Source organism: Equus przewalskii, chromosome 4, assembly GCF_037783145.1.
Source record: "Equus przewalskii isolate Varuska chromosome 4, EquPr2, whole genome shotgun sequence".
NCBI classification, from domain to species: domain Eukaryota; kingdom Metazoa; phylum Chordata; class Mammalia; order Perissodactyla; family Equidae; genus Equus; species Equus przewalskii.
Genome location: NC_091834.1, coordinates 45,369,695 through 45,393,645, shown reverse-complemented (window position 1 = coordinate 45,393,645; position 23,951 = coordinate 45,369,695). Strand labels below are relative to the sequence as shown.

Below are 23,951 nucleotides of genomic sequence, written 5' to 3'. Positions count from 1 at the left end.
TTGACAGATACAAATTTTATTTTTCATGCTAAAATTTTTACAAATTTTATTGTCATACACAATTACAAGAGTAACAGTTACAAGTGAATTAAAAAAAATAGCATTTGGGGGCACTTCTATTCATTTTACTATCATAAGCATGTTTTATTACATGAATAGCAACAATAGTTACAGAACTGTTCAACTTGGAAATTCAATAAGTGTGTTATGATAGAGGGTAATACATAATATAAACGAAGAGTAAGTGCCTGAACATAGTTTTACGGTCTATACTACTCTTTATTCCACAGTTAGAATCATGGGTTAGAATCTACCCAGTAATGCCATCATTCAGATATTTGACCAGGCAGGTCAAGTCAGCAATCAATTCAAATCATTTTCCAAAATCTTACTTAATTTAGTTCTACAAGGAAATATAAGTAAAATACACAAGACATGACTTGCTGGTATTTTTCACCTGAAACAAACCATTACATATTCAAAGTATGCATCTTGTGCAACTTGGCATTTGTTCCATCTCACACAATTAAAAGATGAATAGTACTTATAGCACTTAGAATCACCCAACTACAGCTGATACAGTATCTCCCAGACTTCTAGCTTCTAAAACTCTGGGGGAAGTGGGACAATTTGAACTGTAACAGTCTACATGGTAGTAATATTACCTCTTGGCCATTGGCCCAATACTAATCCTTTTTGTTTTTTAGTATACAAAATATGCTGAAAACATTTCTCTTAAACACATTTCAATTAATGTAATTAAACAGAAGGCACAGCTTCCTTCTACAAGAGTTAGATTTAGCTATGAAAAACTTGCCATATATTTATTAATTTATGGAATATTTTTAAGGTCAACACAGACTATACTGTATTTTTTAATTTAGAGCCTGTGCTAAACACATGTAAAAAGAACTACAAACGTGATCTCATTAGTAGTTAAAAAAAAACCAAAAACAGAAATTTCCACTTTCATCCCTATAATAACTTTTAAATATATCCCTTGCTTTTATCCAAATTAAGGATAAATTTAAATCCACTGTGAAATTTACATTCTGACTAAGCACAAAAATACACAAATATTAGTTCTAATCAGAAATTTCAGCTGACAAGTGAAAATTTTTACTTTGAAATAAGTAGACCTCAGATATAGAAGTGAAATTTTTGATGGAAGTACACTCCAAATATATTTTGTTTTCATGTAAAAATAAATTTTTTTAAGGAAATAATGTTTAACAGTCTTTTTACTCTACCTTCTCAAACACATATAGTTTCCTTAAAATAAAGGTTCAAGATGAACATCTTATTTCAAATCTGATTTTACAAAAAAGAGAGAAATAAAATTAATTATTCTTAGATGTATTTGAGCCAAGTAGTTGCTACTTCCAGACGTTATGAGCTTAAATATCATGACATTATGGTAAGTAACCTTTGGCTTACAATCTAATAACTTTACAAAATAACTTGAAATTCGATTCGTACTGCTTATCAAAGAAGACTGATAAGTACTTGTAAATTTAAAATTCTATCTTTTAAAAAGAAAAACAGCCTATCTAACAGATAAGTATGAATATTTTAAAAATCAACAATAAACCAGTTTTATTATATCAAAGACCTACAAAATAATAAAATATCCCAATAGTATTTTTGAAAATACTATCAAAAACCTCAGTCTCATATAGTAAATGCAACAACCAATATACTTTTACAAATTAAGCATTTTCAAAGACTGGAAAGAAAATATGCTAATTGTAAGAGCAATGATGCTTGAGTCAAACAAATCTGTTCTGAACCTCAAATCTGCTACTTGCAAGCTTAGGTGTATTTTTTAACTTCTCTAAAACTCAATTTTCTCAGATATAAAGGTACTGACAGTATCTACCTTAGATGGTTTGAAGAATAATAAGATAATGCACATAAAATTAGTACAGTATCTGACACAGGAAGTAACCAATAAATATTAGCTATTACTGAGCAGTGACTTACTTAGGGGTCAAGTACCTAAGAAAACATTTTCTTAAATAAGATATAATTATTATATAAAGAATTATTTTAAGAACTTAAAAAAAACAAAATGCCATGGGAGAGAGTTGGGGACACGCCCTCCAATGAAATATCCAGAATTATATTTCAATAATGATAAGGCTAAGATCACAAAGGATTCATCAGGCTATGTTTGAAGTTTCCTAAGTCACTTCTATTCTGTTTTGGCAGTCACTTCCTATCTATTTTAACATTGCACTGTGTTATTTCCAAACTACAATTCAGAAGATCTGATGTGAATTTTGTTTCCTTCTCATGAATTTTTAGAGAAAATAATCACGTCATTAGCCTAAACAAATAAAAAAGGCATAGAAAAATGCACACAAATAAAATCAGTCATTTACATGTTATGTACTACAGTAAAGATGGTTATTTAACAATTTCAAGCAATATATCTGGTATCTAATACTTTAAAACTGTTCTTATTTCAAATCTCAAATACATTACTCTCTATTATTGATAAATAATCTACTGATAATGCATCAGTTGTATTTTTATTGGAATGATCACTGAAGACTAAATTTTAACAGAAAAATTAAGTAAAAATTATGCTCCAAAATATTTTACAAGTGCTCATTTCCCATTTAAAATATTTCAGGTACCAACTTAAAGGTAACCATATCTTATTCCATCACTATCATTTTGATTGTCACTATTAACTACGTGAACATTTTCTTTAATTTTTAATCATACTAACCTGAGTCAACAGGGCTTCCCAACGGATATTTTAAATGATAGAGCACAGATATGGGATATGGGAGACAGAAAAACTAGGTCTGGCTCCAATTAAACTATTTACTAAATATGTGATCTTCAGCAAGTCCCTCAACTTCTCCATGCCTCTCCTTCTTCAAGATGAGGATTCTACCACCCTCCTTGTCTGACTCACAGGATTATGGGAAATCATGTAAGAAAAAAGATATGAAAGAGCTCTGAAAAGAACATAGTGCTATATACATGTAATATCAACACACAGAGGCTTGTTAGAATCTTGGATTTGGTTAGAACGAGGAGTCTAAAAGATGCAATTTAAGAGAAAGCTACTCTTGAAAGTATTAGAAAAAAATATGTAACATCTTTACCATTTCCTTTGGATAAGGTCTGAGAGCAGTGTTAAAAATATAACAATACCTAACCTATTACCATGTCAGAAACCACAGTGGATAAGGACTTGAGAAAAGTTAAAGCCTCATTCATTCTTCCCAGATATTTTTTAATGGCTATAATTCTGCTTCGCCAGAATGTGTTTTTATAGTTTTATTAATTTATAGCTTGCTTTGTTTTCGGCTTATTCCAGCAGTTACTTAACCCTCTCTGAAAGTAGTCACGGGTGATCTTTATTTCTCTACTACTTGTTTTTTATTTATTTTAAATTCTACTTTTTGCAGACAAACTCCATGGAAAGTAGGTGTAATAAAGTTTTAAAGAATGAAGAAAAAATATTCAATAACAAGTCACTAAAAGTACATGTTGCCTCACTTTCTCACCTCTTCAGCAAATACTATGCATGTACTCTAAAAGGATATTAGAACCACAAATCAACAGAAAAATCCATTTAATTTACACTACATAATTTTCCAAGATTTAAACATACAAAGTAGGAAAATAAATCAGGATTGACTTTTGAGGGAGGCATACCTGAAGGATGATTTTGGAGAAAAGAATGGTGATTTTGAAGTAAACGGAATATAAGGAAATATTTTAACATTTTTTGATTTCACACAGAGTCACTGAAATACTATTATCTCTAGGTCACTAGCTATATGAGAAATTATATGGGTGACTGGTCAGGTATGTAGAAACAGATTTGGAAGCCCTACTACAGGTGATCATTGAAGTCACAGGAGTAGAGGTTTTGAGGCAAAAGGTCTAGATAATACTCATTAAAAGATGTCACAAGATAGAAAATGAGGGAAAATGAAATAAGAATTATTGAAAAATACAAATAGAATCAATATATTAGAGAAATGTGCAGTTTCAAGGAGAATGGAGTAGTTAAAAAAACAGCAGAAGAAAAACATTAAGACTGGGTTTGACTAGAAAGAAAGTCCATAACAAATGTAAAGGGGTGATTTTAGTTTAATAGTGAGGACGGATGAACTAGCAGTAGATTAAAGGAAGACTAAGTAATTCAAAAATGAAGTTAGTGCATCCCACCTATTTAAAATGTTCACTCAGGAAAACGTGGAGAAAATGATATGAAAGAAATGATATCAAAGCTAAGAGGAGACCAGAGTGTGTGTTTCAAGGCAGAAAGGAGAGCTTCATTAGCTCTAAATAATTAAATAAAACTTAGGTTTTATAGTTGAGAGAGTCCGACTGATAAAACAGGTATGTTTTTAAACCTAGGTTAGGCACTTTGTATGGGAAGAGGAGGAACCTGATTTCTGTCACTAGGGAACAGAAAGAAATTAATCTCAAGCCACTTATTTGTTCTGGTATCACAGTCAGCCCCTATGCTGAGTGGTATGTATTTAAAAGGTACTTAGAACTTGATAAGTGAAAAGGCAAAAAGCCCAAATGGAAAATGGTAATGAAAATATAAACCAGCAAAGTAAGTCAAAAATTTACACTTGAAAACAATTTTAAATAAAATCCAAACCCAAAGTAGAAAGCTTTAAAAATGTAACTGCTAGAGGCATGATATGCACGTGATGTGTAAAGTAGTTAAAATTTTAAAAGCATAATATAGGTTTTATTTTGATATAACCACTATCATTTAATGACAGGATTTCTTGAATAATTTCTACCAAAGAAATAATTTCATCCTCTAAAACATTCATAAAATTAATGACTTGGGTACCTAATAGTTGTGAAAAATAAGTGTCTTCACAATTTCACAATTGTTCAGTATGAAAAGCAACATTAAAAAAAAGTGGAGTTTCAAAATATTTTATTTCCAATCTACTTTATGCCTGATCCAATATGTAATTGGAACCATATTCACATTCTACAGGTTTCTGAATTTCATTTTCCTGTTTTATTTAGTTTATGAGCAACTTACTTTATTTTGAATCTGTACCACTTTGACATTTATTAAAGCTATATAACAGCCATGCAAAATTTATTTACAATATTGTACAATGAATGACCATGTTTGAAGATTACAAAAAATTTCACAAAACTGTAACTAATATGGCAGGACCTGTGAAACACACTATTTAGGGGCTTTTAAAAATTTTAGGTACAGAATTTTGCAAAGATTATTTTGACTTATAAGTGTTACACAAGCACTGGCTTGAAATAAGACTGACCAAAATATGCAAATGAGAATTTCAATAAATGAAAAATTAAAATGTTTAGCTAAAAGCTAAAATATCATATAGTTGAAATACTACCACGTAGCAATGAGAATTTATAAAACAGGGAAAAAAAGGTCATTTTTTAAAAGTCTTCCATGAATAATAGGCTCTTAGTAATATTTTATAAAAACATTCAGAAACAAACTTTCTCAAATTATATTCATCACCAAAATTATGTTTTCAGTAGTGATAGGAGCTGCGAATTTTAAATGATCATTTATTGTTCTTATAAGGGAAGTCTCGGTTTTTCCCTTTGGGGACAGGGGGTTGGGAGGAAAATCAATCAGTAAATTTAGATTCATGTAAAAGACCCTGGTACAAATATCATGAACACAGAGTGGAGAGTTGCAATAACTTGCAAGCCCACATACTTTTAGCTGTACTCTTAAAAGAGTGTAAACTTTAGGTTTGTTCAATTTAAGATTTATCAGGAAGTAAGTACCTCATCCTTTAGAGTTTGGGAAAAAGCAATAGACATTTCTTCGTCTCCAGCTGCATCTCTTCCAGTTTTTATTGTTGTGGCTGAAGTACATTTAGATATTCAGACTGCCCCAACTGATAAGTTGTGTTCCTTCCACAATCAACATACTGGTACCTCTCCTGGGATATCTGTTCAGAGTGTCCAAAGTATGTCGTTGTCACAGTAACTCTAAAAATAAAATAAATGACAAGAATCACTGAATAGTTATATATTAAAAAGTTTTCTAAAGTGAGAATACTTTTATACATCAAAATTCTCGAGATTATTTGATTAAGGATAACTTAATATTGCAGACACAGTCCTCTTAGGGAATATTTCCCCACCAGACAAAAGAAATGCTGGCTGAGCAAGCCCTATCCAAATAATTATATACAACAAATGTAATTTTTTCAAAACATCTATCTTTAGTTAAAAATATATGTTCACTACACTCTTAAAAATAATCATACAGTTCTACCATAGGAAAAGGGTTAATCAAATGTCAGCTAATGGCTCAAATACCAAACGTACAACCTACAATGTTGCAATGGCTTCGGACCAACACCTAACTTACATTACTTCTGCACATTACTGTTCACATTAACTGGTTACCAGAGGCAGCAAGGAATCGGATGTTGAGCCCAGTCCTCTCTATTGCAACCCCTGCCATTTTCCTGAGTTCTTTCAAGGTCTATATTCACTATCTAGCAGTCATGTGAACCTTCACCATTCTGAGCTCCCATTACTTGACCTCATAGCACTCTTGTAAGGCTTAAAACCCACTTGAGATGGTATTTGTAAACATGTGTATGCTCTAAGCCAATGTTATAAATCTAAAGTTTAAACAAAGAAGTATCTCTTTAAAAAAATTTCATACTTACTGCATCATGAGTACTATGTTATGCACTTTGATGGATATCAGTGTACAGAAATCGCTGTTAAAGGAAAAACAATGTGAATAAATGCAAATCACAATACAATAAATTTAAAAAAATTAAGATTCCTCCTCCTATGTTAAAGCTAACAGAGATATTATTAAGAAGATAAAATAACTAAGCATTTACTGGTTGAGCATTTTCTATATCAAATAATGATTAATATTTTCATGACTTCTTATTCTTTTTTCTTTTTAAAGACTGGCACCTGAGCTAACATCTGTTGCCAATCTTCTTTTCCCTTTTTCCCCCTTCTTTTCTCCAAAGACTCCCATACACAGTTGTATATTCTACTTGTTAGTGCCTCTGTTTATGCTATGAGGGACGCCCCCTCAGCGTGGCCTGATGAGCAGTGCCATTGCCCGCACCCAGGATCCGAAGCGGCGAAACCCTGGGCCGCGTGCATGAATTTAACCACTCGGCCATGGGGACGGCCCCAGAAAAGGTAATGCTTTCCTACTACTACATTTGTAGAATTGTTTTAACATGAGCTACAGATTACTATTTTTGTTCGCCTTTTGAAATTTCAGTAACCAGTTTATTCTATATCAGGCTAATATCAAAGATAATGAAAATTTATCATTATTTTTTACTTAAGAGTTAGTAATCATTTCAACTCAATTTAAAAGCTTCAGAATCAAACTCTTAGTAGAGTATTATACATTATTTTTAGTCCTTCTATATCAAAACATCAACAAATACTACAATATATGAGAATATGAGTCTCATAACATAGTAAATAAAAAGTGACATGGTGTATATGATCCTAATTTTGAAAAATATAAAACAAATTTTATGTGTATAGGTGTATGTACATAAACATTATGTATGTCGGAAAGGGATGATTAGAGGCCAGAAGGAATATTTCAAAATGTCTTGACTATTAAGATTATGGAAAATTAAAAAAAAAAATACATACACAGACACACACACACTTTATTCTTCATACCTTATAATGAGAGAAAATTATTAAAAATCAGAACTTACAACATATAACTCATTTCCTCTGCTATGACAGTAGGTACTGTGTAATCAATCTGAAAGGCAAATATTGAAAATAAAGCAATAGAGAATAGAATCAAAACTTTAAGTATTTCAGATACATTTCATAACTTCAAAAAATTTAGAAATCTCTCCCTTTAGGAGAGTTTGATTCTAAGACCTTCTCTTATACATACATGGGGTATACCTCAAAGTCAAGTTTGTGAGGAAATCCCCCCCTTCTTCAAGTTAATATGATATACAAAGTTGAGACTCATTTAACTCCTCCAAAGTATTTCATGACCAAAGCTTACCTGTTTCATATCCAGCGGACCAATAATGGTTATGTTGTTTAAGCGTGCCTTTCCAATAACTGTTTTTGAAAACTGAACTTGTGCAGTAATGTTTTCAACTTCAACAGAATAATAGTTATTGTTTGTTATATTTAGTGTGTTCTGTGAAAGAAAGAAGGCAGAAAATATGCAAGTTATCCAAAAATAAGCATAACAAATATGTACTCAACATTAGCAAAGAAAATGACTTCACTTGTAGCCATGCTTCATTTATTAGGAGGAAGAAATGTATCACCAAAAATGTCAAAGAACACTAAGTGAACCAATTAGTATCACGCATGAGCACTATGTATATAACATGCCTAAAATAAACACACAATTAAGAAAAAATAGGCCCAGAAAATGTATAGTACAGGAATACAGAAAAACAAATTTAGAAGATATATCTGTGGCCTTAGCAAAATCTCAACAAAAATAATTTTAAAATTTCATTTAAATTTTTACTAAATGTTAATATATACATGTCTCCACTGACTATATTAGTAAGTTATTTCCTATTAAATACAGAGATGACCATTTAAAATGTTAAATAGTACTCTACATAAACTTTTTTATTTAAGAGAAATTGATATTTTAACTAATCCTCGAATAGAGGTTTCACCAGGTCACTTTGGAGAAGAAATGGGATAGACTTATGCTTGTTTGGTTGGGAAAAAATGCAGCTGCATCACTTCTATAGTTATTTAGGTAACAGCTGGAGCAAACTTCTGCAACTCTAATACACAATTGTATCAAATTACTTTAGGAAATAGTCAATAAAAATAAGAAAGAAAAAATACTAAATCAAGAAATAACAGATATAAATAAAACATCTAAAAGCCATAGCAAAAGAAACCAAAATCAATAGACACTAAGTGATAAATCTTGAAGAAGTATTCATAAGGCAGATAGTAATGGTTACCATCTACACCAAGAGCCCTTACAAGTTGAAAAGGAAAAGGGAAAGCCTCAACAGGAAAAAAGCAAAACAAGAACAAAGGATATGAGTGAGCCAATCAAAAGAGTACAAATATAAATGGCCAAGGAACCTTAAAAATTCTCAAATTCATTTATAGTCAGGGAAAAGTTGATTTAGGTAAAAATGAATATTGCTTTATATCCATTAAACTAGTAAAACTTGTAGAAAGCAAAAAATTCTATTTCTGGCAGGGATATGGGCAAAAGGATATATTTTTACATTTTTGGCAAATTTGTCAAGGATTACAGCCATTTTGATAACTAATCCAGCAATATCCATTAAAATAAAAATTATGGATATCATTTGACCTACAATCCTACTTCTGAGCATTTGTTACACAGAAATAAAAACACTAGGATGTTAATGACAGTGTTATTTGTAGTCGCAAAAAAAACCCAAAACAAAACAACCCTGAAAATAAAGTGAATGCCCATCCATAAAAAGAATGATTGAATAAATAATATTAAGTCATTGCATGGAATATTATGTAGCCATTAAAAAGAACAGATTAACCCTATGCCAGAAAATCAGGAGAGATTTCTAGAAGGTATCAACATGTGAGAAAACCAAAATGCATAAAAGCATGTAGAAAATATTATATTTTGAAAATAAATACCAATTTAAGAAAAATAACATGAGTTTATCTATAAGTTAATGTGACTATGGAGAAAGATATGGAAAGATGCAATATGGGAAAGGAGAGAAAGGACTCTTAGTTTACATGATCACATTTATGCATTCATTTAAATTATTATAGTAACAAATGCAAAGAAATTTTTTAACTTCCAGATAATTTTAGTGGAAATAACCTTTATCTAAACATATAAACATTTTCACCTACTTGGCTCTTAATCCCCATGCAGGATTCATTTCTAGACACTATAAGAAAGGGACTGCTAAGTTGAGGTCAACAGACCTTCTTATCCAGACCAAGGAATGGGATTCAGGAGAATCTTGGAATTGTATATACATGCAAAATATGGTTGGTATGTGTCTTTTCTTCTGAAGTGTGCATAACTTTCATTAGGATATTAAAGGAATCAATGGTGCAAAACAGGGTGAGAACAAAAATACTTATGAGAATTAGGAAAAGATACATTGGGAGTTAGAAAGAAAATATAAACATCAAGAAAGAGAAGAAAAAATAAGATAGGACAAAAAAGTTTAGTACTAAAGATGAGATATTTTATTGCTGAGAGCAGTGAGAATCCATTTAATTTGTAAGTCAAGGGACCACAATCATATGCTTTTAAACAATCATGATTTATTATCAAAGGCCTTAAACTATCTATGATCTTTAACTGGCAAATTTACTTTCTGGAATTTATCCTGAAGATATAACCTGAAATGGAAACAAGGTTTAAGCACACAGATGATTTCTGAATAAATATTTGTAACAACAAAACTAAACATCTATATAGAAAATCGTTGACTAAATTGTAATACAGCCATGTAAAAAGACTACATGTGACCACTTAATATGGGAAACTGTAGTGAGAGCTCAATTAACTTAAAATGTGCGTGTGTGTGTATGTACATGTGTATCTTTATACACATTTGAAAAAGTTTGATTACATTTGTCAATGTGTATATATATGTATGCAAATGTATATATGCACTGTTAGCAAATATAGGTACATGTTAATAGTTAGGTCTAGGCTAGGCAGTAGAAGTAAAAATTTTTACACATTACAGTATTTTTCAAATATCTTTTAATTAAATGTTTTTATTATTAGAAAGAATAAATTTTACTAAAAAAGAGTAAGTAGTACTAATATATTTTACTCATTTTAAAAAACAAAATTATATAATTCCTTTTTTCAAAATACTCATACAGAACCTACAGAAATCTCAGCCTCTTTTCTCACTGTCATCTAGTCAAACCTAATGCTCATCTATATAATAATCCTATTTCTTATTTAATGTTCAGTCTTTCTCAATTTAGTCAAGTGCTAGTATCCCAAAATGTGGGAATTCCTGAAGAATTATTTAAAAGTATGGTATTTACATTTAAATACATTTTTTGGTATTTAAAAGGGAACTGCACGTGGCTTTTATTTTTTATCATATGTTTACAATATTCAATACTAAAACAGGCTCTGGAGGTTGGCCAAAAAGATCTGGCCATTGTTTTAAATACTGTACCTAAAAAGGAAAATATGTTCCTTGTTCCAAATGGCTGTTAAGGTAGGGAAACACCCAACAATTCCCCAGTCATATGAAATGATTTACAATTAGCATTGTGTTATATGTTTCATGCACATACATATTTTTTTCATAGATAAGGTTTTTTTCTAAAAGCCCTCAGATTGACAACTTTTGACAGTAAACAATGAGGTTGAAGGTTCCACAGGAGTTTTTTTTTTTCTTGTAATTAAGTAGTAACCATACCATTTAACTTTAACCATACCATTTCCTTTCAGTTCCTGTTCCTCCAAACCTCCCTCCTCCCAACCACTACCAGAGACATCTCTATTTCAACTTCAACCATACCAGCCACTTCTGAAAGGAAAACCAAGGAAAGTCTAATATCACTCTTCCAAACAAATCACTGCCACACAGATACACTGTGAGACCTGAAGCCATAAATGATTGCTAATGGCATGATCAATATATATCATTTTCCTTTTTAATAATACAGTGTTTTGCAAACCTTGTTTTTTTCTAACAAATGTTAACATGTAAAACATGTAGAAAACCCCCTCTGAAGCTCCGTTTGCTTGTTTGTTTTTTGTTTTCAGGAGTGGGGAGGCTGTAGAGTCCTGAAAACCACTGTCCTGGGAAATACAGAGGATATTTCACACCTACTAACTTACAAGAGACATCAGTCACTGGTACTTTATCTTTAAGCACAACAAAGGAATAGTCTGTTAAAGATGGCAAAAATTACACTTTACAAAACATAAAGAAATGAAAATGTTACATTAATAATATCTATCAAATCAACAATGTTAACACCTTGCTAGGAATTATTCAGAGTAAACTGAAAAGTAAACAGACTATAAATACTTTATTTGCCAGCAATTAATTGTTTAGCTTATTCTACCCTCCTAAAGGCAGGTGTTTAACCTCCTAAAGCTGATGCTTAACATCATAAAGGAACAAAGTAAAACATTTTTCATGTAAATTTTTACTTACTGTGATATTTAAATATATTGTACGCTTCTGAACATCATAACTGACATATGCTGATTTTACACCAATGTATTTCACGTCGATAGAGCGAGGGAAAAGGAAAAACACAGCCAGTCCCGAAAGGAGCAGACAGACAAACACAGAAGCCATCACATACAGTTTTCTGAAAAGGAAAATGGACTATTTAGACATATGTGCATCAAAAATTACATAACGAAACACTTAGGATATCTTCAACTTGAATTTTTCTCCTATCTATTAATACCAGCAGGAAAAGATATATTGTATTGTACCAGCTTTTTACATTATAAAGTATTGAGTAGGCTTGGGTCTGAGTCTATTAAGCATTAAAATCTTCTTAAAAGATGTATTTACCTTTTTGGAGACTAGGATTTCAGGCTTATTATAGATAGAACATTACTGCACTGATTCCCAAACCAGGCTGCACATTAGAATGAAGCTGGGGAACTTTTTAAAATATAGATTTCAAGACTCCCTTTTGAATTCACTGAAGCAGAATTTTCACATGTGAGTTTTGCCAATCTTATGACTCCTTAAAGTAACTGCTCATCAGAAACACCTGTGAAGCTCTTAAAAAAATAATGATACAACCACATGCCTCATCAATCTCACTGACTGACACAGTCCTTGAGTCTCCTCATCCCAAGGTATTTATGTACTCAGTTTTAAAAATATTGTTTACATTAATCAACTCTGTTTTGAAGATGTTGTTAAACTCTGTCTTTAAAACCAGGAAAGGGGGATAATATTATGCAGGTACAAGACAAGAATAAAATAAACTTTCCATGTCTTTGCTATTAATTCTTAATTCTCAAGAACGTTTTCACTGTTATCAAATTATCCCAATGGCTAAACCATTAGTCATCTGCTCATTAAGTGAAATATGTAAAATGTCCTCTACAATGTCTGGTACATAAAGGGGTTCATTAAATATTCTCACCTCTTTTAAATTTTATCTTTCAAAATAAGGATATTAAGAATTCAATCAACTCCTTTATACATGTATAACACTAAAGAATTTGGCATTAGAATCCAGGACCAAAAGCTGCCCTAGGTAGCTGGCTTATTCTTTGGGCGGAGAGTTAGATGGCAATTACAAATTGGGCAAGCACTAAAATATTTTACAAGAGCATTTGACAAAAACATCACTCCCTCTTTTGTCCCAGTTCAGGGCACTGCCCATATAATCCCAGAGTGTGTGTGTGCGTGTTTCTGTTTCAGAGTATGAGTTTGACCTATTCTTTGTTTTTTCTTATACTCATGGTCACTTAACAACAGTGAGAGACATTGAGAAATGTGTCATTAGGTGATTTCATCATTGTGTGAACATCATAGAGTGTATTTACTCAAACCTAGATATTATAGCCTAGGCTGTATGGTACTAATCTTATGGGACCACTGTCAAATAGGCAGTCTACCACTGACCAAAATGTCATCATTCAGCAGATGACTGTATAATTTTGCTAGATAATACCACATTCCCCTTCACTAGCAAGGCATGATTGTGCTTGTTTTCACACAGTATTACCAACAAAATATATTGACAAACTTCTGGATATTTGCTAATCTGATAAGAAACAGTATCTCAATGTCATTTAATTTGCAATTCTCTCACAAGCAAGTTGGGACGTCTTTTCATATGCTTAAAGGACATTTGCATTTCTTTTCTTCTGAAACAGCCATTCACAGCTCTTACTCGCTTTTCATTTGGTGGTCAGCTTTTTTCTTCTCAAATTGTAAAGCTCTTTAAAGAGTAAGGATATTGGCCCTGTTTGTAATAATCATTTACAGATATCACTTCCCAGTTTGCCATTTGAATTCTGACTTCAATTACGGTTTTGTTTTCATCTTGTAAACATTAACCTAATACTTTGTTAAATTTATTCATCTTTTCTTTCATCACTGGATTCTGAATCATAGTTGGAAATATTTTTCCACTCTCAGGTTATAAAGGAATTAGTTCCGATTTCTTACATATTCATAACTGTCTTCATATTTTATAATAAAGGGTCAGATTGACTATTTTTAAAATCCCTTTCCACAAGGCTTAGATATGTGGCTCTACTGCTTTCTTGTTTGAAGCACTGTCACCAAGAAGTAGCATGCCAATCTGATTTTCTATCGCTTATAAATTAATTGATCCTTTGGCATGGGCACTCAAAGGAGTTTTTCTGGGTTTACTGTGGGTTTTTTTTCACCTTCCAAGTCGAGTGATTTCACTAGGATGGGTTGATTGTTTTCAGAACTATGGTATCCCTTTTCAATATGTAGGTTCACTACTTTTTTTACTTCAGGCAAGTGTTCTTGAATTAAATGTTTAGTATTTATTCAGCTTGACTCCTTTGATTTTCTTCAGACTCCACTTACACGTATACTCAACCTTCTTTGCCTGTGTTCTATACCATTTTCTCTCAAATTCTTTTCATTAATTTATGCTCTTCTGTCATAACTTCTATACTTTTTATGCTGTTCTGTCACAGCTTCTATATTTTTAATTTCTTTTAGAAAATTTTATGCTAAGTTTTCATCTGCTTTTCTTATATGATTTTGTCATCTGTCAGCATTTTCTTCAGTTCACTTTCTTCTTCTTATTTTTTACCATCTTTTCAGGATGCCTAATTGCAACCCCTTTTTGTTGCTCATGTTTAAATGAGATGAGTTTCTGCACTGTTAAGAGAAGGTTCCATTTTAGGGGATGAGGATGGGCCAGGGTTGCTTTCCTAGCTTCACTGCTCAAGGACTCCATCCTCTGTTGTTAGACAAATTATTTTAAAAAAATGGCCTCTATGTATATCCACTTCTATAGTTTTGAGACTCTCTCTCTAGTTTCTGAACCTTTTTTTCCCTTATCCCTGTTCTTGCCCTACACAAATCAAATTTTATCTCCAATACGTTTTTCCTTAGGATGTGTCTGTCCTTTTGTAAGAGTTTTTGTTGACTTTCCCTAAGATGTTTGAGGGCTTAGGATGGTCCAGTTCCTTGTGATCTTCTCAAGGTCCCTTAGTAGATCTGTGGCCTTTTTTATACTCTCTCCAAGCTGCAGCATGCAGAATCCTCACACTTTTACAGGTTATTCTCTGAGGTATTTGCTAGAAGTCCTCTGAGTGGGGTCCTCTTCTTTTGAGTAAAGTATTTGCTTTGGGTATCAGGGGTCTTGGGACTCTTACGAACTCTTTTGGCTTCCCTTCACAACTTCCACATAGCTGCAATGCACATCTGGGTCCTTTCTGTTATTGTGGTTTGAACACTCATTTTTATTCTGGGGCTAGTGGGAACACCTTAACATCCATTTTTTAATGAAAATGTCCCTGTGTGTGTCTCCTACTGCTATTCTAGGTTTGTCTGTTTTAATAAATACATTTGAGAAGATTCAGATACTAGGTTGCTTTCAAGACCTTACCCCACCCAGGATCTTTTTTTTTTTGATGACACAAAGGATATGAGAGCATAACTTAATAACCTGATAGCATTTTTCCTTTTACTAGTGTTAACTAGTATAATCATCATACATAATTTGAAAAGCAAAAAAGACATAAAACAAACAAAAATGCCTTTTTCTTATAATCACTTACGTTCTTCTTGGCCTTAATCTCTGATCACTATATGGAATCAATGCCACCAATTGGTTTTCTTGTCCTAAAAGTCAAAGAAGTAGGTTTAAAAATTTATTAACATGAAATTAAAAATATAGTGGCTCCTCATCAAGGTCTGGTTTGAAAAGACCAGAATGCTGTCTGGCTGTCATCTCATTCCTTTTGTAAACTGCTCCCAAAATCTTTAATAATTATCCAGTAGAAGCTGAGTTCCAAAGTAGGTAGTATGTTTTTATGTACCTAGATGTCTAGCTAATCGAAATAGTGTAAAGAATGAGGAAGAATAATTCTTTCACTGAAAAAAAATCTAAAAAGTCTCAGCTTTCAGAAGATCTGAATTTACCAGGGCTTCCTTTAACCCCATGATTAAGACTCTGATTTGGTTATGTGGAAAAGAGTGGCAGAAAAATACTGCTTCCTCTGTGTCCTGGAAGCCCTATAACTACAGAGCTTCCTACACTATCCCTCTTGAAAACCAAACGACACATACCAAGTCTCATGCTTCAAGAGCCCCAACGTAACGAGCCTTCCAGGACTTTTTCAGGCCACTCCCCTCTCTACATTAAGTGACTTCAAAATTCATCATTTATTTCTTTGGTTGAGCTATATCATATACTTTAATAGATATACGGATCTTTAAATGCCAATTTTCTAATCTTATTAGAACTTGGCTCTTTATGTTAACTGTTAGAGCACCAACATCAAATTCTCTTTTGAAGCTTTCCATAACGCTTCCACTACTCCTCTCTGCCCTCTCCACAATTCTCCCCTCGCTTACATTACCCCCACCACACCCACATATAAATAGATACATACATATATCTATATCTATATATATATATAAAATGTATATATGTTTCTGTGTGTTTATACATATCCCATCTTGTTTGGTGGTATTCATTTGGCTAAACTACAATCCTGGTTAAAACCAAGCCTTTAGCTACTATGCCTATATCCACACAGCTAAATGTGGATAGAGAAAAACATACAACTATGCTCACTGATCTCATTTTAGATCACTAATCTCAAGTGGCCCTTAATGATACCAATAATCATACTGTATTTCCCTAGTTCACACTCTCAATCTGACTCTCCAAGACCACAATTTCATAACTTCAACCTTCTTTTGAATCCTCCAAATCTTCTTCCCTCTCCTCACTCTTAGCTCCTGATGTGGCAAATAGAAGGGAACTTTCACAGGCTCCCACCACTTCCTCCACACACCTACCTACTTCTGTGTCCACACACTCTACCTTCTCTGCTGTTACTAAGCGCAAACTGCAGGTCCTCCTCTGTATGAGCAGCCCTCTGCAACTGTACACTAAATCTAATCATTCTCTCATCTCCTGCATTATCAGTGTTTTCTCTATGGATTATTCTCATCAGCATACAAACATATTATTCACTCCATCTTAAAAAAAATTCCTCTCCTTTTCTATACAGCAAAACTCCTCAAAAAAACTCTGTTCTTACTATATAACTTCTCTCCTATGTTCTCTTGATCTCACTCTATACAGTACATGATATACATGCTTATGCAGGCTACCAAAGCTGCTCTTTTAAACGTCTCCAGTGGGCCTCTACACCACCAAATCCAATGTCAGTTCTGTGAATAAACTGGGACCCCTCTCTCTGGTCTAAGAGGCGAATCTAGCAAGTGAGCTGCATAGGCTTAAAGTCAGTACAATAAAAACCCATGCTGTACTGTGAAGCAGCAGTGCAGGCCTCATAAACCCGTGTCTAAATGACCTTGCAATCCCTCATCTCGTGACTGAAGATGCCAGCAGGATGAATCAGCAACAGGAGGAGATAATGGGTACCTCGCTCTCACATTTCCCAAACACGTTTCTTAGCTATTGAGGGAAAAAGTGACAACCCTGGTCCTTGCCTCCCTCCACACGTAGATAACACCAACATTCTAAGTCTTCTTTGACATATAACCAAAAGTTCTCGTTATTCTTGAAGTATATGATTATTAGACATCTAAGCCCTTTCCTACACATATACTGCTTTGTTAAAAGGTATGCAAACTACACTCAGACCTGTAGACCTTGGAGCAGTTCCTGAGAATACTGTGTTGGACTATTTCCTGGGATTTGAATTCCTCATTTTGATTAACAAACTCCTTACCCAGACTCTATTTCGGTCAACAGTTCTCAGTCCTTACATTACTTGATCTACCAGTAGCATCCAACATAGTTGATCACTCTTTCCTCCTTGGTACACTTTCTACATTTATCTTCCAGGACACCACAGACACAGGGATTTCCTCCTTCTACTCTAGGTGCTCTTTTTCAAACTTAGTACTCTCATCCAACTCAGCTTTAAGTATCATCTATATACTCATGACTCCAGCCTAGGCCTTGCACTTGAATTCTGGGCCCTTATTATAACTAACTGCCTAACGAACATATCCACACAGATGTCAAATATGTATCACCAAATGTACAAATCTAAAATTGAGCTCCTGATCTTTCCCCTGACATACACACTCAAATCTTTTCTTCATCCTAATAAATGGCTACTCCATTCTTCCAGTTACTCAGACAAAAATACCTTTGGAGTCATCCTTGATTTCCTACAAGCCACAATCCACTTCTACCTGCCAAAAAAGCCTATTGGCCACACCTCAAAAATATATCCAGGTTACTAAAATGGTACTCCCCGCCCCCACCCTTAGCCTAGTGCATTAATCTCTTCAACTACAATAATCCTTTTAGTCTCAAACAGCTACTACCCCTGCAAAGATAAAACCATCACAAAGGCCAACTCAAATATAAATATAAACTTCCTCAACCCATGGCATCTCTCAGAGACTCTGGCATACCTTATACAGTCACTTTGTCCTTCCCTCAGGTTCTCTCCAGGGTCATATATCAACTTCAGTCAAACAGAAAATAAGAGTAGCACAAGGTATTTTTATTATTTCTATTGTTGTCACTACTACTAAAGCAGCCTACAAACAGCACATGGGGATTATTCCCTTCTAGCTTCCCCTATGATATGCCACAAACTGATTTTTTTTTTCCTATTTGGCTCATCATCATATACCATCTCTCTTCATGTAGTTCCTCTTAAAAATAACTAATTTGGGCATGATCAGCTTATTACTGTTCTTTAGATAATGAATTAAAAATATTAAGTCATCAAATTGCTCCTAATACTCAATATACCAAAGCAATTGTGATATGACTTCTATTGATGCCAAAAGGGACTAGAAGTTTTCAGTCAAGAGATAGTGCATATCTGCTATAACAGCAGGTGGGAAAGAAAAAATACTGGAGGTAGAGGGATGGTTTTCACTACTGCTTTAGGAATCTTAATTAACATTTTTATGTTTGTTTCTTTGTGTCCTTTTGCCCGAAGATAAGTGATACAAAGGTTTAACTTTTATTCTAAGTCTTTTAAAACACTGAGGGGTGGTTGTGCTCAGACTCACGGGTTTTATAACAGTTGTACAAATGCCTAGAATCATTCTTGAAAGGAAAAGCAATGCAATAACACATACCCCTAGGAATTCTTCCTGTTCCTTGACAAGTGGGGCAAGTGACACTATCTCTTCCTGTAAATTCCACATATGGAAACTGAGAGACATCTCCATTTCTTCCATCTTCATTATGGACTTCACTATTAACCAATCCATTCCTCATATTTTCAGTTGATGTGACTCCATCATAAGCCTCTTCTTTATTTGAATGTAAAGTCAAATGAGAAAAAGACTTTCCCATATCTAAAGAAAGAGAAAAATCTTACAGTAAACTTCAGGAAAAAAGTATACTAGAGAACATCATGGGATATTTACATGAATCTAATTAATTAACAACAAACTTTAAGGGAATGTTCAAACTACTTTTTGGATTAGAATTATACTCAATCAAAGTAATGCCTAAAACAAGGGAGCCATTTACCAGAATCCAAAAGAGTTTCTCTAACAAAATATTACGAAAATATATCATGTTAGACTTTTGATGAGAATGGGCTTTCAAACAACATTAAAATTTGACAGAAGTTTACACTTTCTATAGTTCTCTGAAAAGAAACAAGTGGGCTTCACTTTTCTTAGAATAAAACAAAAACAGATTCTACCTTTAAACCAGTTAGCACAGAAGGCAAAAGTTACTTTGGGCAAATTACACCTAGGTATTATACGTATTACCAGGTAAACTCAAAGTAGTATTTTTCAGCCTTTCAAAATGCAAGCCCCTGTGTGGTAAATAAAATCCACAATCCTTCTCATCCTCACATTTCTTGCTTTAAATATTTAACTACTTGCAACAAAAACAACCTAAAAACCAAATCCTGCAGATCTTTCTTTCATTCAACAGCCGGTAGAGTTAAAATTATGACATTAATATCCAAAATACTGAATAAAAATCACCAATACAAAGCAGCAAAATTTGGAACATTAATTTCAAAACTTTAGGATGACAGTATCAAAAAATAACATAGGAAAATTAAATATAAATTTAAAGCCAAGTAAGAATAAGTAACTAGTACTTATACCTATATAAAAATAACCTCCACAAGTCAGTAATGCAATAACACTGCAGTTAAGGTCATACGATTTTAAGGATGAAAAGAACTTAAAATCGATATAATCCAATCTGCTGGTATTCTGAGGGAAAACTAATAGAGGGAAAGCAGAAATTAAAACTAACCTATTTCTTCTCCTTTTGAATTTGACCATATACCTTTTACCAGTTCCTAAAAATAGATTATAGACATTCATACAAAGAGGTAAATGTTTCTTTTAAAAATTCTCGCTGATGTGAATAAGGAAAGCTGACATTTAAAATAATTCAATTTATCCTGTAGGATGAAGAAAAGTTCTTTTAAAATTGGCACGCCATCCGTATGTGGGAGTGACTCAAACATAGTGTGAACAGCAGGATTAAAAACACTATGCAACTGGTAGGCAAACTTAAAATTGCGGAATGATGAATAAAGATGCTTATTTCCACTATTTAAAAATCTATGTACACATTGTCCGTGTAAGTTCAAAAACATAAATGATTTATGATTTCTACAAATGTATTATCTTCCCTTGATTTGTCTCAGTGACATTAAATCTAAGCCAAACCAATACTTGCCAGTCACAGGTGGTTCAGGAGTGAATTAACATCACTGTCCCCTGGCTGTGACCTTGGGCCCTACGTGGAGTACTAGATGAGCTGGGATCTGTGGGCCTCAGAGGCACCCTTTCTGGGATCTCTGCTAACACAACAGGAGTGTAAGGTGCATCCCACAGGAATGCCTTAGCGGGGGTAGACAGAAAGCAAAAGCAAGTGGTTCTCAGTCTGGGCCTGTTTTCTATCATTATCTAACAGTTGCCTTGATGGAGTCTGTCTCTGACAGGTGTTTGTTTCATCAAGACTGTGGACAAGCGCCAGACTTTGTCACCGACTGGGCATCCCTGCCTTCTCTAATGGATTTTCCTCACAGCACTGATAAAGTTAACCACTTTTATTCCTGGAGACTCGCTGGTTTATAAAACGGTGCCAGGGGCCCTTTCGTTCCCCGTGCTCAACGTTTTGATCGCAATCTCTTAATTTACTGGAAACAAATACGGATCTCAGACTCAGTATGGAAAGGAAAGGAAAGTACAGCACTCCATCCAATTTAAACGGGTGATCGTCTGTGATAAAGAAGGAAGGTAGCGCCTTCAATCAACTACGTAAACAAAACCCGACACACAGCCTCCTCTGGAAAGGTTAAAGATAAGATCCAGGCAACCACGCAAGAAAACTCAAGAATAGCAAAAACAAGGGGCCACCTGGCCGCACAAGATGTGGGGGCCTGGAATCAATACCATGCCGCTGGAGCCGCTTGGCAGGAGGCTGGGTCCCCGTAGGAGGAGGTGACACAACTCCTTCACCCAGCTCTGAGCACCTCCCCAGTCGCCCAGTGGGCCCAGCTCCCCGGCGCCCTCCCCTCCTCCACCCTCTCGTGCGGCTCAGCTCTACCCAGGGCGCGCCGCTCGGGCCCGCTCCGGAACGGGACTTAGGGGTTGAGCGTCCGGGGTCGCTCACCGGCACGTGGGGCGCTGCGCAGTCCCGAGCTGCTGCGGTGCGGGCAGGCCCGAGACAGGGTCACGGAGTCCGCAGTCCCGGGTGCTGAAGCTGGAGCGACGGGCCTGCAGCGCCCGGCCGCCGCGGACTCTGGAGGGGGGAGGGGCCGGACGACGACGACATCAGCTGAGGCCCGGCGCTGCTGCAACCTGCGCCCGCACCTGCGCAGAAAGCTCCCAAAGGAGGCGTATAGCCCGGGAGAGTGCAAGACGCATGCGTCTTTCCTCCGGCTTCGTAAAGCCCGAAAGCGCAGCTGCTGTGACTGCGCGCTATCGCGGTTTCGTTGCCTTGGTCTCCCCAGACTTAAAGGTAAAAATTGGTCGCCCTGACCCTGGAAAATTTTAAAATAATAGTACCTCCTCCATTTTTTTTTTCCCTGTCAGGCCATTTCCTTTTGCAAAAGGGAAAAATGTTCGCTCTCTGCCTCACCCCTCAACTGAGCAGCTTTCTAGTCCACGCTGTGCGAGTCGTCCCTGACACTAGGGAGGCCAGGAGTGGGATAAACTGGGAGGTAGACACACATCTGGCAGCCGAAGAGTCACCTCTATTTTAATTTAGAACCTCTTGCCCAGTAGAAGGGAACTGGAAGCGGGCAGGAACTCTGTTTTTGTTTGGGTTGTGGTTTGCGTGGTTTTAGTTTTGTTTTTGCACATGCTGTCTTCCCCCTCCCCGCCCCCGTAACTCAGTGGTTAGTTACAGGAGTGTGAGATCCCAGCTCAAATCCCAGTGCTTCGACTCATCGCTGTGACGCGGAGCTACACTTCCCGACGTCTCCAAGGCGAAGTTATCTCAGTTAGAAAATGAGAATAACAATACAGTGTTGTTTTGAGGGTTAAATGAGATACAGCGAATAACTGTCCAGTACAGACTAGACTCATTGTCTGCAGAGTTTAACATTTAATGAATGGTAGCTATTGTTATAATCATTGTCACAAGATAGAAAGTAACCAAGGAAAGAAGTGATAGTAATTTATTTCTCTGTTCTGACAGGATCGGTGTGTTTGGCCAATGGAATACGAAGATATGTAAAAGTAAGAAGTGCAAGCCAAAATAATATACAATTTAATATTTAAAATTATTATATCCACGTGTGAGATAATGAGCCTTTTCACACAATTTGGCTAAGATATAAACTCATAAATTTTCTGGCAGACAGTTAGGCAATATGTATCAAGAGTATTAAAAATTTAAATTTTCACATCCTTTAGCCCAGCAATCCCACTCTTTGGAATTTATCCTAAACCTAATGAGAACTCTAAAAAGATTTATGTACAAAGTGTGTTCATTTAACTTAAATGTCCAAAAAAAAAGGGACATTGATTAAATCATCTTCTAAGTCCCTTTTTAAAGCCCATGTCTTCCAATGGGACATTGATTCAATTATTTCAACCCCTCTTATTTAGCTCATGTCTTCCAAAGATGGGGGGAAAGGTGGTCATTCTCCACCACCATTGTCTGAAATTTCAAAATAAGTAGCTTGGCTAAAGCAAATCAGAATCCTGGGAACCTCCGTCTCAAGTGGAAAAAAAGGAGACATAAAACAATATTTTGTATACATTTTCACAGGGTTCACAGATTTCCTTGAAGTCTGTCCACGAACACCAGATTAAAAGCCCTGGCTGTAAAGTAGCTAAGGATTAATGTGGCAGGAAAATGGATTATAAGACCCAATTAGATAAAAATGGCTGTATTTAGACCTCAGTCATTACAACAATGGTGTTATATTTGCTAGCCATTATTTCTCCTCTTTTTCAAAAATGGCTTTGGGAAAGAATAATTATGAATTAGAGATACACAGGCAGGGTTCAACTGTGGTATATGAATATTAGGTGACTCCACATTTCTTTTCAGAAAACCCTGAACAGATTCATTCCCTTCTTATAGTTTTTCTATTTCCTCTGTTAAAGAAGTATTATCATTGTTTAAATTGCAGTTTAACATTTAAAGGAGTGAGTTTTAATTTTTATTTATGAAATGGGGCATAGCTTGGACACCTTTGATTCTGGCTTTAGGGGTTCTTCAAAGTTGCCTCTGTGGCCACCACGGTGAGGAGGGGTGGGAAAGTGTCTAACTAGAGTCAGTCTTTTATGGAATGTCATTTAAAA

The 23,951-nt window shown here is 34.7% G+C and overlaps 1 protein-coding gene across 1 annotated transcript; it reads right to left on the bottom strand.

Moving 5' to 3' along the window:
* On the bottom strand, positions 1-22,392 carry TMEM106B (transmembrane protein 106B). The gene is made up of 8 exons (XM_070615797.1): positions 21,808-22,392; positions 19,287-19,508; positions 15,758-15,821; positions 12,168-12,327; positions 8,033-8,173; positions 7,725-7,774; positions 6,684-6,737; positions 1-5,991 (listed from the first exon to the last, which is right to left on the bottom strand). The coding sequence occupies exons 2-8, from the start codon at positions 19,504-19,506 to the stop codon at positions 5,853-5,855; spliced, it is 828 nt and encodes a 275-aa protein (XP_070471898.1). The 5' UTR covers positions 19,507-19,508; positions 21,808-22,392; the 3' UTR covers positions 1-5,852.
* Between the last annotated feature and the right edge of the window lie 1,559 nt (positions 22,393-23,951).